The sequence below is a fragment of the Aethina tumida genome, chromosome 6 (assembly GCF_024364675.1).
Source record: "Aethina tumida isolate Nest 87 chromosome 6, icAetTumi1.1, whole genome shotgun sequence".
In the NCBI taxonomy this organism is placed as follows: domain Eukaryota; kingdom Metazoa; phylum Arthropoda; class Insecta; order Coleoptera; family Nitidulidae; genus Aethina; species Aethina tumida.
In genome coordinates this window covers 18,261,417-18,272,888 of record NC_065440.1, presented here as the reverse complement: position 1 = coordinate 18,272,888, position 11,472 = coordinate 18,261,417, and the positions used below count along the sequence as shown (strand labels likewise).

The 11,472-nt window shown below is 39.9% G+C and overlaps 4 protein-coding genes and 1 long non-coding RNA gene across 6 annotated transcripts; 2 read left to right on the top strand and 3 right to left on the bottom strand.

The window, feature by feature from the left end:
- On the top strand, nucleotides 1-1,321 carry LOC109603731 (keratin, type II cytoskeletal 1). Of its 2 annotated transcripts, none has more exons than XM_020020222.2 (4): nucleotides 1-321; nucleotides 373-528; nucleotides 580-1,102; nucleotides 1,161-1,321. In XM_020020222.2, exons 1-4 carry the CDS (start codon nucleotides 100-102, stop codon nucleotides 1,280-1,282), a joined length of 1,023 nt encoding a protein of 340 aa, XP_019875781.1. In that variant the 5' UTR covers nucleotides 1-99; the 3' UTR covers nucleotides 1,283-1,321. The 2 variants fall into 2 exon arrangements, with proteins under 2 accessions (XP_019875781.1, XP_019875780.1); XM_020020221.2 differs by having other exon boundaries at nucleotides 1,158-1,321.
- A 65-nt stretch (nucleotides 1,322-1,386) lies between these two features.
- LOC109603749 (RNA-binding protein 26) lies at nucleotides 1,387-5,901 on the bottom strand. Its single transcript, XM_020020244.2, has 11 exons — nucleotides 5,633-5,901; nucleotides 5,390-5,508; nucleotides 4,849-5,329; nucleotides 3,580-4,446; nucleotides 3,216-3,516; nucleotides 2,943-3,156; nucleotides 2,545-2,886; nucleotides 2,354-2,484; nucleotides 2,180-2,293; nucleotides 1,975-2,118; nucleotides 1,387-1,918 (listed from the first exon to the last, which is right to left on the bottom strand). The coding sequence occupies exons 1-11, from the start codon at nucleotides 5,689-5,691 to the stop codon at nucleotides 1,820-1,822; spliced, it is 2,871 nt and encodes a 956-aa protein (XP_019875803.1). The 5' UTR covers nucleotides 5,692-5,901; the 3' UTR covers nucleotides 1,387-1,819.
- A 138-nt stretch (nucleotides 5,902-6,039) lies between these two features.
- Nucleotides 6,040-9,239, bottom strand: LOC126265957 (uncharacterized). Its single transcript, XR_007548441.1, has 3 exons — nucleotides 9,173-9,239; nucleotides 6,541-7,442; nucleotides 6,040-6,489 (listed from the first exon to the last, which is right to left on the bottom strand). It is a non-coding gene; the product is annotated as an uncharacterized LOC126265957 (long non-coding RNA).
- LOC109603748 (mitochondrial import inner membrane translocase subunit TIM16-like) lies at nucleotides 7,873-8,474 on the bottom strand. Its single transcript, XM_020020243.2, has one exon. It carries the CDS (start codon nucleotides 8,386-8,388, stop codon nucleotides 7,999-8,001), a length of 390 nt encoding a protein of 129 aa, XP_019875802.1. The 5' UTR covers nucleotides 8,389-8,474; the 3' UTR covers nucleotides 7,873-7,998.
- On the top strand, nucleotides 9,205-11,366 carry LOC109603746 (ruvB-like 2). Its single transcript, XM_020020241.2, has 9 exons — nucleotides 9,205-9,301; nucleotides 9,447-9,560; nucleotides 9,611-9,725; nucleotides 9,783-9,939; nucleotides 10,052-10,254; nucleotides 10,310-10,548; nucleotides 10,601-10,878; nucleotides 10,931-11,178; nucleotides 11,235-11,366. Exons 1-9 carry the CDS (start codon nucleotides 9,296-9,298, stop codon nucleotides 11,264-11,266), a joined length of 1,392 nt encoding a protein of 463 aa, XP_019875800.2. The 5' UTR covers nucleotides 9,205-9,295; the 3' UTR covers nucleotides 11,267-11,366.
- The last annotated feature ends 106 nt before the right edge of the window (nucleotides 11,367-11,472 follow it).

Here is an 11,472-nt window from a genome sequence, read left to right as displayed (position 1 = left end):
AATGTACCTAAAAGTTCAAACGTCAAGTTTATAGGTTATCAAAATCCAAATCAGTTTTTTAATCTAATATGTAAAATAATTAATTAATTCACACAAATCATGAGGCTGACAAGATTGTTGAGGACAAAAACGAACAGATTCGACGAGATAATCAGATCGGCGAAACTAACCTTAAATGAGGCGCCCCAAATATTGAAACAAATCAGGGAGGAGAAACAGAAGACACTTTACGAGAAAATCGTCAGTGTGAACAAATGGTACATGCAAATGATCGGTATTGATAAAGTTAAAACGCTGCAAGATAAAGTCATGGCTTTGCAAGTAATTCGATCAAGGCAGTGTAACACAGTGAAAGCATACAAGTAATTTCAGGATGATTTGGTGCAAGTGCAAGAGAAACGCAGGGAAATTGACGCTAAGTTGAACGACGCGCGGGTCAGCAGGAGTGATATACATGATGAAATGACCAAAATTGATAAAGATGTGGACTTTCACAAGTACATAGAGCTGAGAAATCAAGAAACAGAGGTATTAAAAATCAAATTAAATTATAACAAGTAACAACATTAACAATTGTAGATTTTGAAAGTGATACAAATGTTAACAAAAACCTACAACCAATATGATGGCACTGAAAAAGAACTGTTTACATCCTTAACAAGTGCAATTAGAGACTCAAATGAGCAACAAAGACTACAAATGGAACATTCCAAATACATTGGTTTGATTTTGTCAATTGCCAGTTCTTTCCTCACATTTTTCTTTGCCACTTTAAGGAAAGAGGACTTGAAGAGGTATATGGATAAAACTTTAAATTCTGGACAAATTAATGTATCTGAATTAAACAACACCATCCAATTAAATTCTAATAAATTAGAAAACGTATTAAAGGACTTAAAAAGTAACGATGAAAATTTAGCGGATGCGTTAAATAGTAACAATAAAGTATTGAAAGAGGTATTACAAATTTTAAGCAGTTTAAAAGAACAGCCAGAAGTTTATCAGTATCAAAAAGGGATAAATCAGCCTCAAAGTAACCTAATAAAATTAGTAAAACGGGTTCCAAGCAATAAATTACCTGAAAAAGAAATAACAGACCCTGGTAAGAGAGGATTAAATAAATTAAATATTAGTTGACAATTGACTCAATTTTTTAGCAGCATTTGAAGACAAGGAGGATCCAGAACAGGTTTTGCAGGTCAGACCAGGCCCAAGTGTACAAGAATATATTTTGTTAGGATTGTGTAGTCTTGCTGTTATTTTGTATTTTAAGTCTGTATAAAATGTAGAAAGGTATTAGATAATAAAAATGGAAAAATTACTTACGTTTTTGTTGTTCCTCCTGGAGTTTTCATATAATTTCTTTAATTCTTTTTGATGAAAATATTTTCTTTTTATTTTGGTGCCCCTTTTTAAATTTGTTTCTAATATATATTTAATAAAATATACAATATATTTTTTTAACATTCTTTTGTCAATCAAATTTTTTAGTGCATCTTTTTTTTTTTAATATCAATATACTTTTTTTTGGTGTAAAGGGGCACCCAATCTTTTCTTATTTTAAACATCTTACATTATAAAAATTAAACGGATGTACTAAAAATCCATTTCTGTAACTGTCCGACTGCGCGATAAGCTCATGCAAAAAGCGAGATAAATTTAAAACAGATTCTTAGTTCACACTTGTAAATGTAAATCTTACAATAATCTTTTTAGTTTATACAATACTTAACAAAAAACTAGGAGACTAGGTCCCCAATAAATTCAAAGTAATAAAAATGTTTCAATGAAAGGTGCTTTGTACAGAAGTCCTCGTCTACTATCGTCTCCAAGAACGGTCTTCATTTTCCTCGTCCTCCTCCTCGTCGTCGTGCAGCAACGCCTCCTCAGAGATCTCCGAAATCTCATGAGCTCCAACCTAAACGAAACTCGGTGCTTATTAAAAAGTCACAATGGGTGCTGCATATAACTTACGTCATCGTCGCCCTCCAACAAGTTGGAATCCATCAGCTGATCCTCCTCGGATTCAGAAACCAGAACGGTCCTGTTCGTCGTCAGTGAATTGCGGCTGGCAGTGCCAACTGGTGAGTTACACCAAGTCACCGACAAAGTACGATCCTAAAACAACAATAGCAACGTTAACAAACTCTTCAGTTGTAAACCATAAAAGTCAACATACTTGAAAATGTTTGCCCTTTAGCATGGCAATTTCCGCCTCCTTCCTAAGCTTAAAATTCAATGTGATGCTAGGCAAAGTGCTGTCGGTCACATAATCTACGATCTCCCCGTATTGCTGCGATAAAACACCTCAATTAGTGGACAAATTCATGACAAAATAAGGGGAGGAATGTACCTGAAAGTGAGCCAGAACGCTCTCCTGCTCCTCGCTTTCGTAGCCGGACACCAAAAGCCTAGTGGGCCTGTGATCCAAGGTGTGCTTTTGGAAGGACTGTTTCGCCAATGAAGGCTTAGTAATTTTAGATTCTGCAACAATACATTTCCGTAATAAAAACTGTTGCCTAAACTTGACAAAAATGTACGTACTGTTATCGATCAGATTGTTTTTACTCAACAGATGCCTGCTGACCGGTACGTAACGTCCACGTCCCCTTCCTCGGGCTCCACCTCTGGCACAGGAAACTCTGGCCCTCAGATCCTGCAGTTTCTTCATCAGCTCAGTGGTGTCTTGTCCCTCTTGTTGCTTGGCGATGAGGTCCAGTTCCATGTCAAGGAGTTCACGCTGAGCCTCCTCCTTGGTGCGTTGCTTCGTCACGAACGGTACAGTTGCGGGTGTGCACTGTTCCAGATCTTTTTTGATAGCCTCGATCGATTCCTGGCTCTTTTTCAGCGTTTCTTTTATCACATCGCGTGAGGCTCCGGCTGGGACTGAATAAAATCGATTTAATTATAGGTCAATCAGTTACAGATGGTTGTAAACTTACGTTTCTCCATTTTGGCGATGAGACGTTTCTGTTGTAGCAACTGCTTGTCGAGGAGTTCCTGTTTCTTTTTGCGCAAATCGTTTTTGATTTTCATCATGTCTTTCTTCTGATTTTCAGAGTTTTTGCGCAGCTTCTCTTTGGCAGCCAGCAGTTCTTGGTTGCGTTTAATGGCCGCCTGCGCCTGGGCCTTTGATTCCTCTTTACTCAATGTCTCCTAGAACAATACAAATCGTCAAAAATAAATTGAGAGTAAAAGCAAAAAATTAGACAAACCTTCTCAGATGTTGAATCCTTTTCAACTTCTGCGGTCTCTGACGGGGGCGCACCTTCCGCCCTAGGTTGCACTGGATTTAGTACCTTGTTTGGATTGGTGGCTCCCTGACCGGCACCGAGACGTTCTTTGACGTTACGTGCGGGTACCGCAGTGGGTGGCACATTCTCCTGCTTGTTGGGGTCGGAACCTGGAGCTGAAGGCCCGACGCCACCGGCGGGAGAGTTGTGCCAAAACACCTTGATGAAACGGTTGTTCAGGACTGCTTCAGTGCTGCGGTACGCCACGTGTGCCTCAGCATGACTGCAACAAGTAAAATACAAAAATCAGCTTTTATTCAAATCGTAGAGTGATGCTTTTACGTACCTAGAAAAAGTGACTAGTGCAGCTTCTGGATCGCCCTCATACTGCACCTGAATGTTGACAATTTTGCCGAACTTGCCGAAATGATTGTTCAAGTGGGTGATACTGTTCATGCCGACTGGCACCTTTTTCAATTCGAGGGAACAATTGCCCGAGTACTTGTTGGATCTGGCGCCGCCCAGCCTGTTAAAATCGAACATCTTCCTCTTGTTGTTGAAATGATTACCCCCGTTATCGTGGTTGTTGAAGCCCTGGTTGTAGTTGTATTGATTATCGGCTGGCTTGTTGTTGTCCATGACCGGCACCGATATCAGTTCCCTCTGCATGTTCCCTTGCAAAAAGGCACCAGGATTCGGAGGTCTAACGCCGCCGCCGCCTCGCCCGCCTCTGTACCCGCCACGCGCTCCCCACAAGTGCGGCGCCTGCGGGTTGTATTCCGGCATCGCCGCCCTCGGTGCGCCGGCGTTCAACAGCGGGGGCGGCGGCACTGCCGCCCCTTCCGTCGTCGCTGGCACACCGTTTGGATCGTAGGCCAGCACGCCGAGGCCGGCGTCCTCGAGGACCACGGGATCGACTCCGTGATCGAACAGGCACATCTCGCCCCGCATGCAGTAGCCCTTTTCGTCGAAGTCACGGCAACGACGCTTGTTGCCCTGTTGCACGACTACGCTGGCGACGCTCTGCGTGCTGGTAGTCAGGCGCATGTCCATGTCGCCGTGGTTGGAGTCTTGGGTGGGCGTGCCCGGTCTGGAGTGCTCCTTGCCCTCCTTAGCCGAGTCGCGGCGCTCGCGCTTGTCCGGCGTTCGCGACCTGCTTCGGCTCAACGAGCCGCGTCTATATCTTCTGTGGGAGTGGCGAGGACTCCGAGATCTAAACCACATATACAATTATAATCTACATCTACACTTATCACTGTATTAAATCTATCAGAGCTGTCTCAATTTTAAGAGAATTGTGTAACCCCATAAATTATATTTAAAACAATTATTTTAGTTTCAGTTATTACATAAAGTATGGGTTACTCGATTAGTTTTAATATAATAATGTATCACATAATTTATAACAATTGAATAATGAGGATCTTAATCATTGGATATACAACATTACTTAACCAATCTATGAAATTTGAATATCTGATATGTTAGTTAGTTAGTTTTAAATGATAAAAAATATATTTTAAAGGAAAGTATCAGTAGATACTATATTACTTGCTTCTTTGCTTGTATGTGGCAATAGTCAAAGAGATGGCAGTGCAAACACAATCAAATATACCTTGAACGAAGCCTCGTGGGAGACGGGGTACGCGATCGCCTCCGATCGTACCGTCTGGGGGGTGACTTGTTGCGCCACACCCGTCCTCTCTCTCTCTTATACTGGTCCCTATCCCGCGACTTTTCCCTCGACCTGGACCGCTTTGATCTGTCCCACGACCGAGAACGTGTCCTTGACCTATTCCTGGACAATGATCTGTGTCTGCTCCTGCGCCTCACCTTCTCATCCTTGTCGGGCTCGGCGTTTTTCCTCCCGTCCCTGTCGCCACGTCTCTGTTCTAAGTCGCGTTTTACGGCGCCCCCATTAACTGCGTCGTTCAAGTTGGGCAGCTCATTTGGTGACACTATCACTTTGGCAGGATCTTTCACTGGGGGCTTGGCTACGTTCGGATTGGGCGGGTTTGCGTTAGGTATCACCGGTGTCGTTATGTAGTCTTTGCTGTCCAATGTGTGGAACACCAAATTAACGAAGTTTTTTGTCTCTAATCACATAAAAAAACACAATGAATTTACGTATTCGATTTATGCACAACTTTACTCACCGCTTTCGAGGAAAACGTCCAACTGGTCGATCATGCTGATCCTCAACTCCTCCGGACTCTTGTCCTTCTTAATGAGCGCCAACACGTATTTGGCCAAAGCTCCTGGATCCGCGTCGCATCTGAAACCCACCAATCGTATCATACACTTGTAACCAAGGTAAAGCACGAAAACTTTTTTTTTTAGTAACCATCAAACGTCGGTCGTTTTATGTTAATCAACACACAAATATGCCAGCCACTTACATCGGTCGCAGAACAGCTGTTAACCACGTACGGAACGCGTCTGTGTTCTCTACGATCATTGTGAACCGTTCGCTGGCATTTACGACGGACGATCCGTTGTTGTGAGGACGTGAACCTGTGGCCGGAACGTCTTCAAACCACCGAAATTTATTGAAAAAGCTATGAGGAAAAATGCTCTTCGAGAGCGTACGTCAAACTGATACCAAATTGATGGAGGCTAAATAACTAGAATTAGTTAGAATGCAGGTAGTACCAACCTAAACATTCGAATTTGTTATTGGATTTAAATGGGATTTTTGATTAATATGTTACATAATAATAATAAAAAATATTTATGTAATCATATTTATATTTGTTGTGTACCATCCCCCACGTATTAATTGTAAATGATTACAAAAAAATAATTAGGTAGGTGTGATCAAATAAAAATGAAATCAACCCGTTGGTCGTAATATTAATAATTTTAACCCCTGGAAGGGTTATTTAAAGCTGTTTTTTGTTTGTATTTATTCAAAAATGGATTTTCTATTTTAAATGTGCCCTACGTTGTAGTTTGAGTTCTGAATGTTTTTATTATTTTGTATTGACTTCGGTTTTTATTTATTATTTTAAATAAAACAATACATTAACACATTAAATATATAATATGCATTTTCATATAAAATTATTAATAACTTTTAGAATAAACAAAATAAATTATGTTCTTCTAGTCTAATTTAATGTTCATCAGTCTTGAAAATATATATCTCTATAATATACTAAACATTTAATCATAATTAACTGTAAAAATTAATTAAACAAATTTCGCCTCCTGTGATCTCTTGTGTAGAGACATGTAGCTTTTCTTCGCAAAATTCCTTAAACAAAAATATTAGTTAATCGACGACAAGTGAAATAAAACATCTTACAGTGACGATTTTCTCTTGAGATTTGTATCTGCAATAGTTTTATAACTTCCATCCTCCAGTCAACACTTCTAAACCCTTGCTATCATTTCTTGATGTACTATTTTGATTAACTCCTTTGTTCAAGGGACGTTTCTTATTAGTTTTCAGTACTCTATTACTATTAACTGGAGTAAGTGGTGAAAGTTTTCTGTTATTTTTGTTTCCTTTAGTGTTTGGAAAATGTATGGAAGACTCCTTGTTAGTTGTACTGTCTACGACAGTCACGTTTTTCAAGTCTTCAAGTCCATTATGTCTAGCGTTGGGCTTCTTTCCAAATTTACTACTTTCTATATCAATAAAATCCTTATTTACCCACTCATCTTTAATTTCTGGTATGACAATTTCTAATTCTTCGATGAACACGTCGTCCTTAACCTCCGTCCCTACCAGGAGTTTCCAACTATTGGTGCTATCACCAACATCATCAGTTGTGCTGTTTATGATAGTCATCCTTTTCAAGTCTTCAAGTCCAACATGTCCAACAATTCTCTATTTTCTTCATCATTTATCGGCTGCTCCGTAATTCCTTCCTTGACAAATTCTAATTTGTCGACGACCAAGTCGTCCATAGCCTCCGTCTTCACCTGAAATTCCAGACGGTTGGTGCTATCATCAGTGTCTTCAACGCATATCACCGGCTCATACAGTTGTGGGTTGCTCATCGTCAAAAACCTCTGAACCACCACCGTTGTACTGTAATCGTAAGTCTTATCGTTCTCGAAGTCCAACCCCAACTAAATCAACGTCCTCCAGCCACGAGCACCATGTGCCCTCCAGCTTGTCAATTCAATGGTCCAACGCCTATAATCAGTAAGTCAAAAGTGAGGGAACTGGGGTGGGGGGTGGTACTTCATCGTTGGTTCCTGTTATTCAAATTAAAAGGAAAGAAAATAAGATAAAACATGTTTCAACATGTTGTCGTATGTTTTTATGAAACCTGTGAATCACGTTTTGAAATATTGATGTGATAATTTAACGTAATCGGTCTTAAGAATCTCAAGTGTTTCTGAATTATCTAATAGACCTAAAGACAAGAGACTGTTTAGTTGAGTGATGATTGATTGTTTATGAGTTTACAGATATTTGAAATATAATATATTTTTAATGTAGTGTTTGGTTTGGCCCTTAATTACGACATAGAGTTAGTTACATGTACTAATATATATGTTATATATGGTCAATAGATTGTTTGTATGACCTTCATATGTGCTCTTATGTAAAACCTTTGAAGAACCAAATTTTACAGCATAGTATGCCATTAAAATCATATGAATATCCAATCAAACAACTTCAAAACAATAATATAACTTTGCTTTATTATAATACAAGTACACAATCAACAGGTACTGCTCATGCCAGTGTAAAACAAGCACGATCACAATTTACTAAAGCCCCTAATATCAACGAATTCTCCCAATCCTACGTCTTGTTACTCTCTTCCGCCTTCGCCGTTTCCGTCTTCTGTTGCTGCTCCGCAGCCCTCAGCTCCATGTCGATCCTCTCTTTGGCCCGTACGACTTTTGATTGCAAATAAAACGAGCCGCTCGGTTTCTCGTTGAGTTTGAATAACCTGTTGTAGCTCTCCTCTACTTCCTCTTTGCTCAACTTGCTGACGTTGAGGATTTGCTTCGCCTCGTCCAGCGACAGGCCGACTTTCTGGTTGGCGATACGTTCTCCCCGAGTTTTAGCATTGCCTAACCTCTGGGCCGCCTGTTGCGAGGCCTCGATCTCTTGTTTGATGGCACGGGCAAACGCCCGTCCCACTACTTGGCTGCCGGCTAATATTAGTTGGGCTAGGTATTTTGCCATTTCAATCCCGATTTTTTTTAGATATTTTAATGTATTTTCGTCGGGATAACCTCACATTGTCATACTGTCTACTTTGACATTGAGTGGGGCCATCTATCTTAATAGTACGGAACCCACAATACTTGTACATGTAGATTACTTTTATGAACGCCCTATGTTCAATTTATTTATGTATATTTGATTTAAACGTTAAACAGAAACTTTAAATTATTATGTATCAATTAATTTATTTTATATTTATATGTAACTGTAAACACTGAAATTTTATTATTTTTATTCCATTAAAAATAATGTAATTAATAAACAATTAATAAAATATTTCTACATTAATTTTGTGCTTGAGTAAAATAATATGAAAAACCTTTGAAATCCTGTGGTTGTATCCTGCATTTCCTATACGGCACTAAACAAGTCACTAATTAACCGAAAGTCATTCCACTAACCCGAACTGCACCACCGAATTATTTGGGAGTGAGTACGAACACTTCAGCCGGCCGATCGATCGATACACTGGTCGATAATAGACTCATAACAGATTCAGTATAAACATGTAATTACAAAAAAAACTGAACGTCGACCAATCACACGAATGGAGGGCAAATAATATATTTGAATAGTCGTTTATCACTTATTTAATTTTTCGTAGAGTAAATGTAAAATTTATCCAATGTTTTAAATATTTCTTACTAAAACTACAATTTAAAACAGTTAAATAATTACGTTTAAGTATATTAATTCGTATAAATTAATTTAATCCTTTAAAAATTTGATTATACTAACTTACAAGCACGATTGTTTTGAAATTTTGTTCAAATTCAAAGTTGTCATTCTGCAGTTGGCAGCCATTTGTTTGATCAACTCCAAAACATTTGAAAACGTTCTTGCTTAAAACACAAACTACTCGAAAATGGCAGTAAGTACAATTCTCTAAATAATTTATAATATTTCCACAGACGTTTACGTTTAATCTAACACGTTTGGCAAATCTCCTACACCCTATTTTAAGACAACTCCTCAACCTAACCTCAAACCACACTAAATGCGGTGCAATTTTTCAGGCGGCGGCAGCGGCAAAAATTGCCGAAGTGCGAGAGACGACGCGCGTGGAACGTATCGGCGCCCATTCCCACATCCGCGGTCTCGGTTTGGACGACAGTCTCGAGGCCCGACATGTAAATATTGCTTGTGCCATCTTTTCAGTATATAAAACGTGTAATTTTAGGTGTCGCAAGGTATGGTGGGTCAGGTGTCGGCCAGACGGGCCGTGGGCATTGTCCTGCAGATGATACGCGAGGGCCGCATTGCTGGGAGGGCTGTTTTGTTAGCTGGACAACCTGGTAACTCTTTTTTAAAGTATTGATCAAACACTTGCTTATGATTTAATGTTTGTTCAGGCACTGGCAAGACTGCCATAGCGACAGCTTTGGCACAGGCCTTGGGACATGACACTCCTTTCACTAGTATGGCTGGTTCAGAAATTTATTCATTGGAAATGTCCAGGACTGAAGCACTAACACAAGCTATTAGAAAAAGTATTGGCGTTAGAATTAAGTAAGTTTTATTCCATCCAAATTGTTTGATGATTCACATCCACAATCAAGCAATTTGGACAAACTGTACCATCAATAAAGACTAACTATGGTCTCTTTTTAACAATAATAAGGGAAGAAAGCGAAATAATTGAAGGAGAAGTCGTCGAAGTACAAATCGAAAGGCCAGCAACCGGCGTTGGCACGAAAGTAGGAAAGCTAATCCTCAAAACAACCGACATGGAAACCGTCTACGACCTAGGTGGCAAAATGATCGACAGCATTTTAAAGGAGAAGGTACAATCCGGCGACGTAATCACCATCGACAAGGCCACAGGTTGGAAGCATCGTATTATTATTACCTTGTAGAGACCAACCAGTTAAATTTGCAGGAAAGATCAGCCGTTTGGGTCGTTCGTTTGCCAGAGCCCGGGACTACGACGCCACCGGTCAACAGACCCGTTTCGTCCAGTGCCCGGAGGGTGAGCTGCAGAAACGCAAGGAGGTCGTACACACAGTCACTTTGCACGAAATAGACGTAATCAACAGTCGTACGCACGGTTTCCTCGCCCTTTTCTCCGGAGACACCGGCGAAATTAAGCCGGAAGTACGTGAACAAATCAACGGAAAGGTGTGGGAATTAATTAATTGTTGGAGTTTTATCATAACTAGTATGTTGGCAGGTTGCTGAATGGCGTGAGGAGGGCAAGGCTGAGATAATACCAGGAGTACTGTTCATCGACGAGGTTCACATGTTGGACATCGAATGTTTCTCGTTCTTGAACAGGGCGCTGGAGAATGAAATGTCTCCCATAGTTATAATGGCAACCAACAGGGGCATCACCAAGATCCGAGGCACCACCTACACATCACCACACGGCATTCCTTTAGATCTTCTAGACCGTACGATCATCGTACCAACAGCACCGTACGAGGAGAAAGAAATCAGAGAAATATTAAGGTGATTAACCAAAATTAACCCCTCAAACTTGTTACTAAACTTATAATTTCAGTATCCGTTGCGAGGAGGAGGATTGCCAGATGTCGGACGGGGCGATAAGCGTGTTAACACGCATAGCCCGAGAAACCTCACTGCGTTATGGCATGCAGTTAATCATGACCTCCAGTTTGATCGCCCGTAAACGCAAGGCACAAGAAATCGATGTTGAAGACATCAAACGAGCCTATCAACTATTTTCAGATGATTCTAGATCCGTGCAGTTCCTGCGGGAGTACCAGCAAGAGTTTATGTTTAACGAATGTTAGTATTTATTTGTTTCATTGTTTAATTTGATAATTTTATCGAATTTTTTTCAGTGGAGGAAGAGGACAAAATGGAAACTAGCTAAACTGACCGGAAATCTCTTTCAACTTAAGCTTTAAGTGTTTATTTTATTAATTCCTCAATGCGTTTAAAATGTATTTGTAATTAAACATTTTTGTAAGAAATTATTGCCTTATTGACGACTCCTTGGCCTATTAATCCTACTTCCCTTAATTGTATATAAAACTGTTTAGGAAGTTTCCTAATTGACTAAATTTCTAGACCAACTTT

Bases quoted from the DNA above. Each gene is read 5' to 3' on its own strand.
- LOC109603746 (XM_020020241.2), top strand. The intron at 9,561-9,610 runs GTAAATATTGCT...GTGTAATTTTAG, and splicing joins ACAGTCTCGAGGCCCGACAT to GTGTCGCAAGGTATGGTGGG. The intron at 11,179-11,234 runs GTTAGTATTTAT...AATTTTTTTCAG, and splicing joins AGAGTTTATGTTTAACGAAT to TGGAGGAAGAGGACAAAATG.
- LOC109603731 (XM_020020221.2), top strand. From the start codon at position 100: ATGAGGCTGACAAGATTGTTGAGGACAAAAACGAACAGATTCGACGAG. The intron at 322-372 runs GTAATTCGATCA...AAGTAATTTCAG, and splicing joins ATAAAGTCATGGCTTTGCAA to GATGATTTGGTGCAAGTGCA. The intron at 1,103-1,157 runs GTAAGAGAGGAT...TCAATTTTTTAG, and splicing joins AAAAGAAATAACAGACCCTG to CAGCATTTGAAGACAAGGAG.
- LOC109603748 (XM_020020243.2), bottom strand. From the start codon at position 8,388: ATGGCAAAATACCTAGCCCAACTAATATTAGCCGGCAGCCAAGTAGTG.
- LOC109603749 (XM_020020244.2), bottom strand. From the start codon at position 5,691: ATGATCGTAGAGAACACAGACGCGTTCCGTACGTGGTTAACAGCTGTT. The intron at 3,517-3,579 runs GTACGTAAAAGC...TACTTGTTGCAG, and splicing joins GCACTAGTCACTTTTTCTAG to TCATGCTGAGGCACACGTGG. The intron at 2,294-2,353 runs GTACATTCCTCC...GTTTTATCGCAG, and splicing joins GCGTTCTGGCTCACTTTCAG to CAATACGGGGAGATCGTAGA.